Source organism: Lytechinus pictus, chromosome 1, assembly GCF_037042905.1.
Source record: "Lytechinus pictus isolate F3 Inbred chromosome 1, Lp3.0, whole genome shotgun sequence".
NCBI classification, from domain to species: Eukaryota; Metazoa; Echinodermata; class Echinoidea; order Temnopleuroida; family Toxopneustidae; genus Lytechinus; species Lytechinus pictus.
The window spans coordinates 17,954,004-17,972,123 of NC_087245.1; the positions used below are offsets into that span (position 1 = coordinate 17,954,004).

The 18,120-nt window shown below is 36.1% G+C and overlaps 1 protein-coding gene across 1 annotated transcript; it reads left to right on the forward strand.

Moving 5' to 3' along the window:
- The first annotated feature begins 242 nt into the window (after positions 1–242).
- Positions 243–15,849, forward strand: LOC129258653 (carbohydrate sulfotransferase 11-like). The gene is made up of 4 exons (XM_054896894.2): positions 243–599; positions 9,201–9,462; positions 10,065–10,210; positions 10,965–15,849. Exons 2-4 carry the CDS (start codon positions 9,312–9,314, stop codon positions 11,838–11,840), a joined length of 1,173 nt encoding a protein of 390 aa, XP_054752869.1. The 5' UTR covers positions 243–599; positions 9,201–9,311; the 3' UTR covers positions 11,841–15,849.
- The last annotated feature ends 2,271 nt before the right edge of the window (positions 15,850–18,120 follow it).

The following is an 18,120-nucleotide window of genomic DNA, read 5'->3' on the forward strand; positions in this document are numbered from 1 at the left end:
AAGCATGAACAAAACAATTTTTTTCAAATGGCATTTGAAAGATAAGACTTCAGAGCACCTATTGACACTAAAATATAGACATCATACTTTAAATAAAAAATTTAATAGACTTTCCAAATACGATATGGGTTGTTACTGGCTTAAAGCACGATGAACACTGAATGGGGTATTGTTTGTTTCCAACAAATAGAAGAACTGGTGACGCCTATTGTTCAGGCCCAGTGACTAGGTTCGAATTTATTGTCATCGTATCGAACAGAATAACCTGAATGAACTGACCAAGTCTCCTATACGTCACCGATTCCACATATGCCGTCTATTTATGTGGAGAAATATACATGTTGTCGTGTGAATGCATGTGTAATGGCCTGTTTGATGTTTACACCAACACCCTGACCTACGCCAACCGGTAGTAAATTTACAGTCACGTGACTCTCATGCTGTTGGAATTACATGCAATTATACACTGAAGGAAGACGATGGGGAACTAGCGAGATACATAATTTCGACTGATTGCTAATTGAGTGGATGTGCATTATCTTCAATGAGATTGAGCTACTTCCCCATTATATTCCAATGGATTCTTTCGTATATTTCAGGTAAGATACTATACATAAATAATCATCAATGCACGTCGTTCGAATTCAGTAAATAATGGTTAAAAAAAAATCGTGGGTTTTTATTGATTTCATCGTAACACCATAACTAAGAGAACAAGTTGTATGGTAGAAGTAGTAGCAGAAGATGTAGAAGAAGTAGTAGTAGTAGTGGTAGTGGTAGTAGTAGTGGTAGTATAATTATTATTGTTATTATTAATATTATTAGTAGTAGTAGTAGTAGTAGTAGTACTAGTAGTAGTAGTAGTAGTAGTAGTAATAGTAATAGTAGTAGTAGTAGTAGTAGTAGTAGTAGTAGCAGTAGCAGAAGCAGTAGTAGTAGTAGTAGGTATTAGTAGTAGTATTAGTATTATTATTATTAGTAGTAGTAGTAGTAGTAGTAGTAGTAGTAGTAGTAGTAGTAGTAGTAGTAGTAGTAGTAGTAGTAGTAGTAGTAGCATAATGGTTAGTCGCGTGCATTTGAGTGTCCGAAAGTCTACACACACAGCTTCAACACGGGGAACAGTGGATTTCATGAACGTAATATTGCAGAAATCCGGGTATATCTTTACAACTATTAATAATCTCACACCAGATTGATAATAGTGTGAAAATTCTATCCAATTCCATTTATTTGATGTAAATATTATTACACTTAATTCACTCGAAAGTGTTCATGTTCACAACTCTTGCTATGGCAAACGGTCTGAAACCATCCATATTTTCGAGACACTGGCACCTTTGTTTTCCCAGTGGAATATCCCTAAGGGTAAAAAAGGTCGAGATTGATTGTCATCTCAATGCTAAATAGATTACCTACAGTTTGATGTATAATACTTTATGACTGGTATAATGGTTACATCTCAATTTTCTCCCAAACTTTAAGATCGAGCAGGCAGAACATGGCATATTTCTGTGTACAACGTCACGTGACTAACGTATGATAGTTTCCGTTCCTAGACCTTTCTCATTTGAAACAATTAATACAGTCCAAACAAACTTACTTAACGCATTTAATGTTGAAAGTAACAATGTTCTTGTACTATAAAGCTTTGCCTATATACTGATATTTATAATATAGCTACAGTTTGAGGAAGCAAATATCGAGTCCGGAATTGATTTTGATTTACAATATAGTCTGCGTAAGTATACTATATACATATACTAGCAGGCTAGCATCGTCTGCTAAGTAAACCAAAATGAGCGAACATGACCGAAACTAACCATTATGTAGTAGTAGTAGAAGTAGGAGTAGTAGGAGTAGTAGGAGTAGTAGCAGTAGTAGTAGTAGTAGTAGTAGTAGTAGTAGTAGTAGTAGCAGCAGCAGCAGTAGTAGTAGTAGTAGTAGTAGTAGTAGTAGTAGCAGCAGTAGAAGTAGAATTAGTCAATGTGGTAGACATTGGGGGATGGGATGGGTGATGCATCCCCCAACTTTCATGATGGGTGAGGCTGTGCACAATCATCCCCCCCCCCCCGATTCAAGGTAGAAAAAATGTAATATTTGTATATTATATAGATTTGTAGTAACTAATGCCTAGTAATTACCATTATTATCATCATTATTTATAATCATTGTTGTTAATATAGTTATCATTATATTTACATTATTCAATCAAAACAGTCAGAAAAGTTGAGAGTGCTTTTTCTCGCTCAATCTCGATGTTCTGTTTAAAAAAAATGGAGGAGGATATGAGTACACACATATGTACATGGTATATACACACACACATACATGGGAGCTTGGAAGTCACTCCCCCCCCCCTTCCAAAGAAAAAGGTGAATAAGTAAATGAATAAGAATATATAAACAAATAAAATAAATAAGATTTAAAATTAAATAAATAATGAATGAAAATAAAATACAAAATGTACACAACGTACAGAAAAAGAAAAGCAAAGCAAAAACTGTGAAGAATTATATTATTTTCTGAATATCATGTGAAAATCTTTTTATATTTCAAAGGTGAAATGTTTGCTTTAAACAATTTTGCCATATTCCATCTTCTTCAACCCTAAAATGTTTGGCTTATTACGTCACTGCACACATCCTATCAATCAAGTATTAAGGGGGGTTCTTCTTTTCCATGTCATATACCTTCGATGATTATTCATTTAAGCATGAGTGACCAAAACTGAGGCAAAACAATTTTTAAATCGATTCTAAAAAGTGATTGCGCGGGCGGTATATAAATTTCAAGAAGAAAATCACTTGTCTAAGAAGTGCGAGATCTGCTCCTTAATATGATACCCCAATCAAAGAAAAAATCCCAGGAATAGCAAATTTCTTTTCTTTCAAATAACGTTTTGATTGTTTTTCAAAATTTCGAAAGAAAATTACCCAGGAATAGCAAAGTTATTTTCTTTTAAGGGGATTGTCCAGACTGGAGATATTTATATCTCAATAAATAGAGTAAAATTCACAAAGCAAAATGCTGAGAATTTGATCAAAATCGGATAACAATTAACGAAGTTATTGAATTTCAAATATTTGCATTAGTCCGGCAAAACAATTCTGGGCATGTCTTCATGACTATTCATTAGGTGGGCTGATAATGTCATATCCCCAATTATTATTTTGTATTTTATTATATGAAATTAGGTTTATTAAAAAAATTTCTACTAAGAACTGAAAAAAAGAACTGATTAAGTGCATTAGTTAAGTATTGCCGCAACTTATTTCATCATAATGAAGACACATCATTTACACATGTATGAAAAAATGAAACAATTATGATTTCATGTAATTTAAGAAAAAGGAAAAGGGGATATGACATCAGCCCATCTAATGAATATTCATGACGATGCACAAATAACTGTTTTCACAAACATTGACACAATTTAAAATTCAATAACTTTGTTAATTGTTATCCGATTTTGATGAAATTCTCAGCATTTTGCTTTGTGAATTTTACTCTATTTATTCAGATATAAATATTTTCAGCCCGGACCATCCCTTTAAATAGAAAGGGATCTCACTAGCATTTGGTGCACTTTTTCCGACCCCCTTACTAAAAATAAACTAGACACACCCCCTGATTTCATGGGTCATGAATCAACAAATAGCTTGCTTCCATGCAGTGCTCCCAACCCCATAGAGCATTAGAATAATATACTAATAAACATGAATAGAGATTAAAATGATTCGGGTTGAAGGTATTCCCTTTTCATTGATGTCTGGTATGACCTTATCCAGCTATGAGTGCTAAGGGTTTTTATCATGGGTCTCACATTTGAAAAGAAATATGAATGAAACTCAATAGAGTCAATAGAGTAGAAACAGCCATTTTGAACACGGCCATTTAACAATCGTTTTTGCATCACACAACACTGAAAATAATATTATTTACTCTGATTTGGAGAGATACCCAATGTGAGATCAAGTTGATTCGACTAATACAGGAGTGTGCGTTATGTCCTCCTATTCACATTTCAGTGTGTAAAAACAAAATATAACAAAACCGATGAATTAATTGTTATATGGAGATAGAAGATAGGTGATATAGGCTCATTAATATAAGCTTAGTAATATGCTAAGTGATATACCAAGTGATATACTTAGCGATATGTCAACTGATGAAACTGGTTCACAGGTAATACTAGTTGACTAGTTTTAGTACTGTAAGTTGTTTATAATGAATATTTTACCTTCATGTGTTTACCTTTTTAGCACTTGCAGGTATATACAGATCGATCTGCTAGAATAACATAGATACATGTGCACTGGCGGATCCGGGGGGGGGGGGGGGCACAGCCGGCCCGTGCCCCCCCCCCCCCCCTTGAGAAGCAAAGTTAAAATTTGTAATGTAAAAAATTCGTTAAAACAGAAGTGTGCCCCCCCCCCCCCCCCCCCCCCGTTTTGAAAATGAAGGCCTTTTTTCTCTCTTTTTTTTGCTAGTCAATTTTTTCTGGGACGAAATATCCTTATTTTTTAGTTAAAAACCTTCTTTTTTTGCTTGTCAAATTTTTCCTAGGAAAAAAGTGCCCCTCCCCCTTTGGGAAATCCTGGATCCGCCCCTGCACATGTGTATATGTAGATTATTAACAATGGGCCTATTTAATTGAAATTCGGTTAATTGAATACAATAAAATGCAATACAGTAGCCCAAAGACTAATTATGTAAAAAAAAAATGATTTGCCTTTAGAGATTTCACATGTATGTACATTAAAAACAATAACAGTTGATTGATTGCTTGATTGAAACATTCATATAAACAAAAGTAAGATTTGATGTTATTAAAATTAGCTTGAAATGATAGTACGTATTTGACAATTCTTTCTTTTAATTTTTTAAAAGAATAGTAATATTCAATTTTATATTTGCATCTTTATCCTAGCGTATGGTTACTAAGTACATTTTTTTTCTTTGTTCGAAAATGGTATGTCGCTCAATTTAAATCGCAAACATGCGTAATATATCATCAAATCATTCAGAATCTATTATTGACATGCTTAGTCGTGTAAAATGACAGGAAGAAAACTCCGAGTAGAGCCAAAATTCGTGAGTTTCAAATTTTCGACCTTTTATTCCAGATCATCATCAGGAACTGACATTAACAGGAAAACTTGTATCTATATGGAATTAAATCAATTAAACAAGAAAGGTGAAGTAACTCTTGACTAATTAATAAGGTTACATAACATTACAGAAATGTAAAGTTTATTTTGTTTATGTAGAGGTCGAAAACGTTTTAGCACAATTACAGTAGAACCACTAGAATAAAATAAATACACCTGTACATGAGTATAATTAGCTTATTAACAATGGACCCATTTTGGTACATAATTGGTCCCTCTTTCTCGAGTACTACTCAAAAGCAAGTCTCACCCCTGGATTCAATTATGTAGGTATTGACCATTAAATAAAATAGGATGTTTATTCGTGTACTTGAGAACTGTTCCCTTGTGAGTGTTTTTTTATAGAAGAACTCGTACAAATAGCTACATTCCAAACTCTTGTTTACGCTTTGGTTTATTCTTCCAGGGTGACGTGTTTCCTGTATTGGAATGCATAAATGTTTTTATACTGGGCTGTTGGTATTTAGATTGTGAAATGCAGTTGATAAAACCGTGACCAATGACCATCATGCCTCGCACACCCGCACACGCATTTCGGTATACATGAAAGTCATCATAATGAATGGGCGTTGGAGAAGGTATCAGACAACTGAATAAGAGACTCCGTTATAATCCATTGAATTACCCCCAATATTAATGCACTGTAAGCATGGTGAGGGAAATAAATATCCCACCGCCACCAAAATTCAGAGAGAATAGCAGACTCTACTCATTCATTGCTCACGCAGCATTCCCTCTGCTATTTTACTTATGTTATTTCCTCAACTCTAAACTCGTACTTAATCCGTCTTTGATGACTGGTGTGTATAGATTTGTATTTCTACCCCTGTTTTTTTCTCTTTCTCTTGAGCTACCGGGGCAAGCCCACTCGTCATAAAAAAACACTGTTAATAAACCACATCGGGGGGGGGGGGGGTGCACCGCATGTATTTGTATACACACATGGCATGCATGGGTGAATAAGATATGAATACGCCCAGAAAGCAAACATTTAAAAGACATTATTACCTAAATAAGATATCGAACCTTTGAATCTGTTTGTGATTGTTTATGAATTAAGCAATATTTTAGGCGAACGCTACCATAAAGCCTAGTTCAATCTTCAGTCTTTTTTCAGTGCCTGTTTTTCATGCTTTTAAATGACGGATTGGCCTGAATTAGGTACATTGCAGGCCTAACAAATGCACCATTGGCGTTACTACACAAGGACGACAAGGGTGTGAGTCAATCTGATAGGCCCAAGGTGTCGTATTTTTTTATTATGCATTATTATTTTACTGTGCTGAAATTTAAAAGTGCTCTTAAACTATCACTTCCGAATATTTTTTGTTATGTGAATGTCTAGTACCCCTCCCAGGCTCCCACAGCCCCAAACCGTTCCCAATTCAGTTGCCTCCCTCCCGCATGGCGCCCATCTAATTCGAATTCAAACGCCCCTGTATTTCATTTTCTTCTCTCCCTCTCTCTCTTTCAAAATCACAGCTTAATTTCTCTGGTTCCACCTCTCAGCTTTTATAACCGTGAATAGTTATCTTCTTTATTCGCTTCGTTAAAAGCACAATCACATACAAACATAACAATATATACAAGATACAGATAAAAACATGAATACCGTACAGGAAAGTATAAAGAAGCATTCCAGCAAAATCACAAAATTATGGCAGATATTAAAAAATAATACTGCCCACTCCCCCTCCCCATATCACTTAAAAGCGGGAGATAAAGAATATAACATGTATACAGATACGTGGCATAAAGGAAATAGTCCTCTTTCGATCTCTTCTATCAAAGGGTAATGTTTGTCGAAACATCGTTCTGGTCTACTGTGTTTACTTGAATGGTGAAGTTCATCTCCTGGGAAAAACACCCTATGATAGGCTAAAAGGGGCAGTGGATCATCTCATGAACGAGGGAATGGAAGTATACCGCACATTAAATAATAGAAATATAAATCATTTAACAAATAACAATTTCTACATAATAATATTGCAAGTTTAATGGGCCAAAGATAGGGGATAAAAGTGCGCATGTGGAGCTTAAACGATACTTTCTATACCATGTATACCAGAGAATATAATGGGAACTACTTGTACCTTAAAACGGGCATTAATACCTCAGTCACATTTGCTCTACGGCGGCCGTTCGTCGAGTCGAAAACAGCCGTTTCATTCATTTTTATTCAGAGTAAATGTGACCGAGGTATAAATACCCATATATGAAGAGGTGCTTCCTCTAGAAAATGGAAAATGAGAAAAGCGATGCTTGTACCGGTGCTTGTATGGTTTCTTCATTAGATGTAAATGATTAAGTGGGGAATGTTTCAGAGGAGGAAGTGGCTTAAAAAAATAAAATAATGTACAATCAATAATCGGGGAAGGGGAGAGCTCCCACTTGAGAGTCACCCCTGGTTATTGATTCATTGTTGGGAGGCTGTGTTTGCGAACATCCTACCTTTGATGTCTTTGGGAAATATTGAGATACAAAATCTGACTACTCCATGAAAGCGGAGGGTCTACTCTATGTGATATATTGATTTAATGACTGTTGTCTCGGGTCTTGTCGAACAAACATGATGTAGAATATAACGGGTTGATACTGTTTGCTCAACTCATCTTCACTTGTAGCGGCCTTCATAGGTAAGCACTGTAGAGTGTCATTCACAATCATTGAGCTCACGGCTTTCAAGGACGAGGAACTGAACTTTTTTTTTAATTTGACGATACCGAGCCGCTCTGATTTGACATCTACGCTTTTAGTTGGTTATTATTTTCATACCTCCGATAACACTATCTTCGCGCCCTTCATGATCATCACTAAGGTGCAAGTCAAATGCATGCAGTTCGTATTTTCATTGCAATGAAAAACACGTGCATGCTATACAACCTGTAAAAGCCAGTGATCTGTAACAGCATTGGTGTATGAATAAGGCGTTCGTTCTAAATTAGGTAGTAAAATAAAGTCCATTGCCGTTTTGGAATTTGTACAATAAGATCACTTCCCATTTCATTTCCTCAGGGGAAGCCACCTTTTCGTTCTATTTAAAAGGAATTAAAACAAGACGTACGTATACCGAATATAGATCTCCAACTTACGCGACTATCATTCGCTAGATGTACATCCATAGGAGTAATAATAATAATAACGCTTTATTTACCCAGGGTACCTACTTCAGTATGCTAGTATATCCGTGATAGTGCTCCTGATGGCTTGTCTTCCCGTTAATGCCCACAAGCGCTCTATTGATTATTATGGCAATTGAACGTCAAGATTTACTTGACACTTGACCTGAAGGTTTTTGCCGGGACCGACAGGTGCAATACACCGGTTGAACACCCTACTCTGACGAAGACTGTATTGGTTTTAACGTGCATATAGGTTGTGACTCTCCTATTATGTCTTTGCCGTTTTCTCAAATTTCGCCCTTTTGCAGGTTCAAACATTGGGCTATATTGCGGCGATATATTTTCTGCATGAAGAACAGATGTACCGCAAAGTATTTCTTCACTAGAGGGGAGATGTGGTAGCACGGGTAGCTCAGTCGCCATTCGATTGCACCGGTTCTATATAATTCCCACTTGGTGCGCTAGTGCCCTATAGAAGGCATTTATCCTAATTACCAGGTCACTCAGAGAGGACCTTAAGCCTTCGGTCTTCCGGTTGATTGTTTACAAGCATTCATGTTTTCGCATTAATGATAATGAAAAAGGCCTCTTGCAGAAAACTGAGATTGATCCAATCAACTTTAACTATATGGAAATCTTGTAGGAAATCTGCAGAAAGTCCTTTGTAGACAAAGAGGAGCACGCTTAACCGTCAAGGCATCGCTGTACTGCATGTATGAGTATACATCATATCGAGAAAACATTTTGAGCAAACATGCATTATAGATGTTGGTGTTGTTGGCTTTCCATAGTTGTGGTTGATTGGACCAATTGCAATTCTTTGTACATGTTGTAAGACGGGATCCAGGCAAAATAAATTACCACCGTCACTAAATATCATTTCCTGCCCTTTTTCTATCATGCGTAGATGTGAAGGTACCACTGTCTGCAACCTTTGTCACTTCCTTCAAATCTGCAACCATGGATCTCTCTGACTCCTTAGCCACGCCTAACTTCGGCATCGCCTTCTTCCATCACGATGCAACAGTCAACAGTCAGAGAAGATAAACATGGCACCAAGATGACGAACGTCGTGAGATCAGGGAAGACATTCCTCTACCTGACGGGACTGATTGCGGCCTGTCTAGCTGGCTACATCTATGGCAACGTCGCTAGGGGCATCGACATAAGTAAGTGATCCGTGCTATTATATCAGAAGCCACTTCTAAGGGCTGAGTTCTCAAGTTTCTGATATCATGGGTTTTTATCTTCAAGACATCTTCAAATTGTTTGTGTTCATGTACAATGCCGGTGGGCATATATAGGCCTGTTTATTCTTCTTCGAAATATAGTACCCGTAGGTTTTAGAATGTCATATTAATTTTTACAAATGATAAACAGTTGTACAACCTTGCGAATAACCACTCAAATTTAGAGTGAAAGCCTTTTTTATACGGTGGACATAATTTTAAGTAGTAATAGTCTGATACAGTTGATCTCAACCAACCCGTGTTCAAAGATATTAGATCTGTTTCTGTTTATGATAACTCCAGTGGGAACTCGACATGACAGTTTTTTGCTTGTAAACGCCAAGCTGGTATAAAACCAATTACATATAGGAAACATTTTACGTCTAGGTTAATCAGTCATAGTGGCTGACGTTAGAGACGACATATATTACTCTCGGGTCTTCTATCAAAGTGGAGACAATGGCAGAGTGGGGATTCGAACTTACAACCTTGCGATTATGAGTCCTATGCTCTAACCACTTAATCACTTTTCCCCTTGTTAGGTTATACGATAAGCAGTAATTTGGTGCACGAGGCCGTGAAGAAAGATGCTGGTCCTGATGTTTCCCGGTCGTTCGAGGGAAGTAAATCGATTCCTTTTGGGATCTGTGATGAAACGATCGAAGACTGTACGGCTGTAGATGCTGATGTGAGTCGTCTTGTCATTTATATTTATTTTATTTACATAAATATGATGAAAAGCATAATTTGAAAGCTATGATGAAGGCAGGGGGGAGGAGGTGGAATAAACGCATTGTGGATTTACCAAAGACGTGGAAAGTTGGGACGGTCTTCTTGTATTGGGGTGGGTTGCTCTCATACCCAAATGCTACTCATCGGCAAACCTTAGAAATACACTGTGTACGAAACGTGCATACATTCACGGCATGGAACACGTGAGAGTTCATGCAGTTACGTTGTATACATGATAGACAAGGTGGCGTAAACCGAGAAGTCCTCTCGTTTTTGTCTTAAATTAGTTTTGACTAAAGAAGACGTGTAATACATGTACATTATTTTTGCACCCATAAATGGCATGTAATCTTTTACGAAATTGGACCTCACGATGACGCGACCTTCAAGCTTTGCTGGCTGATTAGACATGTTAGAGGCATTCATTTTACCAAAAAATGTAGATGAAGCCATGTGGTTGAAAATTAATCGATTTCTAGGTGGTTTGCGGAGCAGATTGTGTGTAGAACCCCAATACGACCTGGTGACTGTAGATTCATAAATCCATGTGGGTTGTTGCTTTTATTGGCCAATGCCTCAACACAATGAAAGCATGTGACACATTAATTAATGCCATACAGATCAAGATAAGAATTTGTCTGGGTATTCATAATCATTTCACTATAACAATATAAACTGTATGATATTCCATTTACATTTTGTACACACAGAATATTGTCGTCATAAAAACTCATCATGAAAAGAAGAAGGTTCAAAACGACGATCAAGCATCCCGGAAGGCAACTATTCAAAAGATCTGTCGAAAAAATGAAAAACTCACATCGGATGAGGTATCGGTAGACACGCTCAAACGTTTATTCGTCGATGAAAAACACAGAGCCGTGTATTGCTCTATACCAAAGGCAAGCTGTACCAATTGGAAACGATTGTTGATGGTGGCTACCAACGACTCTATTGATTTGGATTCCATAACCCAATTTGACGCTCATCACAATGGCGTGTTGCAAATACTTTATGATTATCCAGAGTATGAACGAAATGTTATTCTGAAATCATACAAGAAATTCACTTTTGTTCGAAATCCTTTCATCCGCCTTCTCTCTGCATTCAAGGATAAATTCGAATCATTGTGGAAATACCGCACCGACCCCGGCGGGAAATATTTTCGCCGCTACGCCGCCGATATCATGACCAAGTACAGGGCAAATGCTACTGCCGAGCAATTGGAGAGCGGCGAAAACGTGACATGGTCTGAATTCATTTCTTATGTGACACATTTAGAAGAGAAGGCATTTAACGAGCATTGGAAGCCTATGTATAAACTATGTGATCCTTGTCATATCGGTTATGACTTCGTTGGTCGAGTGGAGACAATTGACAAAGACGCAAAATACCTTTTAGAGGAGGTTATAAAACTGAAGTATGAAATGTCGCAGTTTCCGAAATTTTCTGAATTTACGACGAATAGTTCGGAATATACGTACTCTGCATATGGAGACATCACATTGCAGCAGCTGAGGAGACTGTGGGAGATATATAAGTGGGATTTTTTACTGTTTGGATATGAAAAACCAGACTTCATTTAAAGAGTAACTACAAATGATTTAACTATGCTTCTCAGAACAATGATATACAGCTTATAGATACCACCCCCATTCACACATATGTCAACAAATATGATAAATATGGGCAATTCCATAGTACTTCCGACCCCATGCATGTGAGACCTTCATTTTGACAGTCTGTAATGCTCTAAAATGATCATGACTTGGTCAGTTTATGAAGTGAAATAAGACTTGAGAAAAAATGGGGGTCGGATGTACTAAAAGATTGATTATTTTACGGAATTGCCCATAATTATGTAAGGTGAAAAGGAAACAGACCAATTTTTTTTTAAACAAGTGTGTAACTCTGGAGCACGTCACCATCACTACTATTAACTGGTCCTTTGAGTCTTCAAACATCCTTTTGTTGGCGATCAACTTCGAATCCCTGATTTTTCTGTAGTTGAGAAGAAAGTATTCTTCCAATAACCGATAACAGGTGGGGTTGTTCCTTCATTGATATCAATACTGGATACCAATGTTTAAAGCCTCTCGTATATACCATTCCCAGCACGCACAAGGTGTCGGTCAATATTATAGTTTATTTCTACATAAAATTAATACGTGTGTCCTTAAACCGCTATAGTGTGCGTGATTATCAAACAATTCGTATTTTGGCGGATCTTCCTTTTGATTTTACTTCAAAGTTATTTTGGGCGCGATTCCGACCAGGATAAAAAATAACTGCACCTCTTTCTTTCCGATATAAATCAATTACTAAAAAGAAAAATGCTGACAGTTTCAGGATTAAAGCTTTGTTTGTAGTTTGCTGATATGCTATTACTAAATTGAAGAAAAAGTGTTCTAAGTGCCCTTTTTAACAAAAAAAAATAAAAAGATATCAGGAGAGGGTGCCATATATCCTGAAATGTATTATTCAAACTTTAACAAAGAATTAACGGATGAAAACTTTAAATGGTACACCTTTTGAAAAAAGGGAATGTTGTATTATCGAACATTTACCAAAGTTTTAGACGGACTTAAATATATACTTAAGTCACTGTTTGAAGTTTTGAATTAAACTAGCGAAAATCATTTGTACATGATTCACTTTTGCAAGTATTCGGTTGAAGAAGAATAATATCAAACTCTTGAACCATACAACGAACGTGGATCTTTATTTATGTTTATACAGATATCAAAATTCAGGTAATATGACAAAGGTTCCTAGGCAGGGCCCTGTGAACAATTTTTTTTTTACATTGGGTGCTGATGTAAATTATGACAATAAAAAAAAGCGGTTTCAGTCAAAAAATGGAGTTATTTTGGTCCCGAGATATCTGACAAGCAAAAATAGGGGGGGGTCTTTACAAGATGTAGGTCACTTAATTTGGTTACATTTCTCGATTTTATCGCACCAACCAGAATTCCAGGAGGTGCTGTCTATGGAGAGTAATACACGCAGCACCCCCCCCCCCCCGGAAATTCTTGCATCCTGCTATAAAAAATGTTACACAGTGTGTTCACATAGTCTACATGACATAGTGGACTTTTTAAAATGTTCATTTTTTTAGCAATGTGAATAGGGATTCACTTTGTGTCCCACACTGTGAACACACTGTGGAATAGTATATGCAGAGGCAAATTTCGAGAGGTCCATTTGCAGAGTCCACTGGAATGAGTTCGAATTCGTTTTTTCTGTATTATAAACACAAAGGTTGACTAAAGTACATGTATTAGCTAGGCCTACTATTGCTTTGAGATCTCCTTTTAATTGAGTTTTGTGTAAATCGAAGAATACTTTCATTTACTCTTTGTATTGTAATAGTTCAAGGGGAGTTGCAATACAGTCATAGTTACGAACAGAAATGTCTAGAGATTTTTGCAAAATTATCATTTTAATTTTGCAAGACAAAAGTCCGGGACTCAAGACTTGTTTGAAAGTGAAACAAAAGTCATTCTGCATGAAGGAATGCTTTCGTTTCTGCTTTAAGAAACATTACTTTCTTCAAAATGTAAAGCATTTAAAAAGAAAAGTTTCATTTCTATGAGTACAGTAAATCTAACATTATATTTCTATGCATAAAGTCATTTAAAAACTCAATAAAAATGCTGATGTAGTCTATGATATAAGCATGCGCCAATGAAAACCGGTTTACTGTCAAGCTCAAATGTGTTTTTGTGTAACATTTAGCAAACGAATATTCTTGATAACTCAAACTCGTCATAGGTTTTACAAAACATTGCAAAACATTATTTGAAAAAAAATTCCTTTAATTTGTTAAGATAAGAAAACCGGTCTGTATATTGAGATAGTTTGGTAGATTGACATCCATACTGTAAATTTTGAAAGAGTGTTTTGTAAGAAGTAATTAATTGTTATTATTGGTATTAATATCATTATCATAATTAAAATATTTAAGGATTTGCATTATATAAAATAAATGCTAATCAGCATTAATGGCGATGATGATGGTGGTGGTGGTAATGATGATTATGATGGTGTTGGTGGTGATGATGGTGGGGGTGGTGTTGAAAATTAGGTTGTTGGTGGTGGTGGTGGTGGAGATGAAGCTGATGATGATGATGGTAATGGTTATGATGAATGATAATGGTGACAGTAATGGCGGTGGGGATGATGCAGATGATGATGAAGATAATTGCATTAAACTTTTTTATCATCAGGATTATTTTAATAACCGCACACGTATTGTAGGTGAAACTATTTCATCAAATAAAATAATATTATAAAACGTTCTAATCCATTATGTTTTCGCGTCATACTAGGGGATATAGATTTCCGTAACCATTATTGTGGGTTTTTAGTTTTTTGTTTAATGTAAGTCATTGCTGGGCTATTGAGCTGCTTGCGTCATACATGAGCATGAGGTTCTGTAATTAATGCTGTAGTTCTTGTAATTATGATTGTTATGCATTTTCTAACTCGTGTAATTCATTTTCCCCCTTTTGTAACTCGAAGTTACATGAGGGTCTACTTATTGCTGAACTATTGTCCATTCGTCGAAATGATAAATATATGAATAACTATTTTGTGGTATTACTGTATAACTTGTAAAGTTTATTAAAGATCTTGCCCCATAAATATGCTAAATGAATATGTATTTGTATTAACATGAAATGGTGAATTCATAGTGTAGTCGATTCCGCGACACGCATTAAGTCAGTTGCTGTATTTTTTAACCAATAATTTTACGATAAATTTGTGATGCAACAAGCTGTCGCTGCGACTCTTCATTTTTTCCTTAAAAGTCTTGCACATTAACCATGTTAACACGATTATTTTGAGACTAAGTTTGCGACTCCCGGATGCGTGACTACATGACGGACCAAACTTGCTTTAAAACATGATGTCCAATACAAACTGAATTTCAAGCTACATGTAGAGTTCAGAAATTAATATGCGATCATCATTGCTATTACTTTTCGAAATCAATTCGCGTTAGACTGAGGGGTTGTAAATGATATCGCCGACAAAACGAAAAAACACGAAAATGTCTGAAAACAGATAAAATAAGGTATTGATGAAAAAACAGCCAATGCAATTAATATTATAAAAGAGTATGGTTCTATGTTTTGTTTAGAATACAACAAAAGAGTGTTGAGTTGTCAAAAAGAAACCAATTTCGATCACAATTTGGTGACTAAGAAAAAAAAAACATTTCGCGCATAATTAGATAGCATTATTGAGAAAAATACAATTTTGGTGGGGGTTGATTGAAACATGGATTATATTGAATCTTGGATTGGAAATTCCATCACAGGGGATGTGTATGTCGATCTCAATCGTGATCAATGGCCGAGATCTTGGGGAGGGGCTGAAACAACACCGCCTCCATCTTTTTGGGTGTCGAAATTTCCCAGTCTTTTTAGGACCTAAATGAATTGTCGCGTGCGGTTGTCTTGTAGACATTATTTATTGTATGGCATACCTGACTTGACAATCTATTGTGTGATTTGTTTGGTCTATATACTTGTCACTGAAATATTTGTATTTCATTTTCATAATAAATTCAGAAAATTGTAATAAGAATGTTTTGTTTCTGTGTTGAATAACTAATCATATTCTTTCTTCTCTGTCTGTCTTCCTAGCTATAATTTTTTCTCGCTTGATTTCAGACTCCAATTCCCTCATAATTCCAATATCCTCATATCTATTCTTTCCTTCAAACCCCTTCACTGATATTCCATTTTCATCATTAATTTGCCAATTTTTATCATGTTAATACATTTGTTATTGAGCTTTAGTAATTTGCGTTACTTTCATAATTAATTGTATAGAACTTTATCTGTGATGACAAGATATATATATATATATAACTTTTGTATTCTGATTGTTATTCTGATTAAAGCGATTTAAACAGAAAATTAAGAGAAATATTTGTTTTATTATTATCAAGCGGTTTGAAAGTCCCTTTTCACATTATCACCTGATACCCCCTCCTCTTACTCGCTCTCTCTCTCCCACACACACACCGACATTCTCTATAATTTGATCGCTCTTTGTGTATCTCTCCCCCTCTCTCCCATCCCCTTTTCCTTCTCTCTCTTCCCCTCACTTTCTCTTCTTCCGTCTTCTTATGATTAAAATATAGAGAGTTTTCGCATTTACTATATGGAGCCGCTCTCTGCAACGCACAAATTCCTTTGATAATGCAGGTCAAATCACAATGGAGAGCTGGGAGGCTTTTGTCGAAAGTTGGACCTTGACAGCAGATCATCCGAAGATTTGCACCGGACGAACAATCGCAAATATGTCGTAGTCCAGAGTCATAAGACTACGCTGCTGTCCTGGCACCCGTTGCAATAAAACTTGCCATAAAAAATCTGGTAGTTTTTTTGCCAGAGTTTTTTTAATGTGTAAGTTTCGATGGCATAATTTTGTTTGCCAGAGTTTTCTATGGCGAAAGTTTTTATGCAATGGGTCCCAGGGACTTTCGACAAAAGCCTCTCAGATCTCCATTGTGAGTTATCCGTAGTAAATGCGAAAACTCTCTATCGTCTATTCCGGCACGGCGCCACCTATCACATACCATCAATTAATGCCAGCACCATTTCTCTATTTGCATCTCCAACCATTCATTCATCATACGTGCATAATATCATAGTACAAAGTTCGATAATCATCAAAGGTCACGATTCAATTCATGTCAAAATGTAAATGTTTATCTTCTTTACAAGTCACGTAGGTTATTTTCTTTAATAGAAAAAAAAGGAAGGAGTTCTATTGTGGAAGCCAGTTATAAGTATAAAGGAACATGTAAAAATGAAAAAAAATGTAATAGGGCAAACTGCAGTGAATTATGTTAACTTAAAATGTTTGAAATGGTTGACAATGCTTAAATAAAACCTCCGTAGCTGATATGGCCTAAAATTATTATATTGAGAGTAATTTGTTTTTGGGTCACATTATGACCCGAAACAGAGTTTGACCTCTAGAATTCAACGAAATTGCAGCAACAGTATACGGTAGAGCGTTTCATCAACGTTCGGCGTCTGACAAATTGTCAGATCTGAAAACTACCCTTTGGTTTTGAACTTTTGATTGACTGAGGAGCACAGTTCCCATGTTAACTGTCTGCGTATTGAGCCCCCCCCCCCCCCCTCCAGCCATGCCTCCACCCCACAACCACAAGAACTTGCTCTGAAAAAGCCAAGTATAAATAAGATTATAGCATGATGTATCAGTTTTATCACACACTTTCATTGTCAAGCTTTCTTGAAGAATGAGCACAACTTGAAAGCGCGTCGATCACATTGGAATAGGACACAGATAAGATGAAGAATATGAAACTAGTGAAAACAGTCAGAATTACATTCATTGTATGTAGGATAAATAGTACAACTCCCCCAGAGGACATCTCTGGATACAATCCCCACAAAGAAATATATATATATATATATATATATATATATATATATATAAACAAACCTGGAGCACATCTTCCAGGAGGAGGACTCCTAGTAGAGGACATCCTATTCCTAAAACAACTTTCAACGACAAATTTACAGTTACTGTTGGAGTTATCATATCACCGTCACATACATGTATACAACAACAGTAACAGCAGAAACAGCATCAACTACAGCAACATCAGCAGCAACAACAAAATATCGAAATGCTTGAAAAGGGCAACGGCCAAAATATGAACAATGGTAAAACAAAACTAAAAAGATGTTAGATTACATGATCTACATTCACAAATCATGAGATGAGAGTAGCCACAATCAGTTTGGTAGTGATTTTCAAATATACTATATGAAGAAAAAGAAAAACAGAGAAAACATGAAAACAAATTATAGC

What these genes read in the sequence shown, in the direction of transcription:
- LOC129258653 (XM_054896894.2), top strand. Translation starts at nt 9,312, where the DNA reads ATGCAACAGTCAACAGTCAGAGAAGATAAACATGGCACCAAGATGACG. An exon ending in CGCTAGGGGCATCGACATAA is followed by an intron (nt 9,463 to 10,064) that starts GTAAGTGATCCG and finishes TCCCCTTGTTAG; the next exon opens with GTTATACGATAAGCAGTAAT. An exon ending in GTACGGCTGTAGATGCTGAT is followed by an intron (nt 10,211 to 10,964) that starts GTGAGTCGTCTT and finishes TTGTACACACAG; the next exon opens with AATATTGTCGTCATAAAAAC.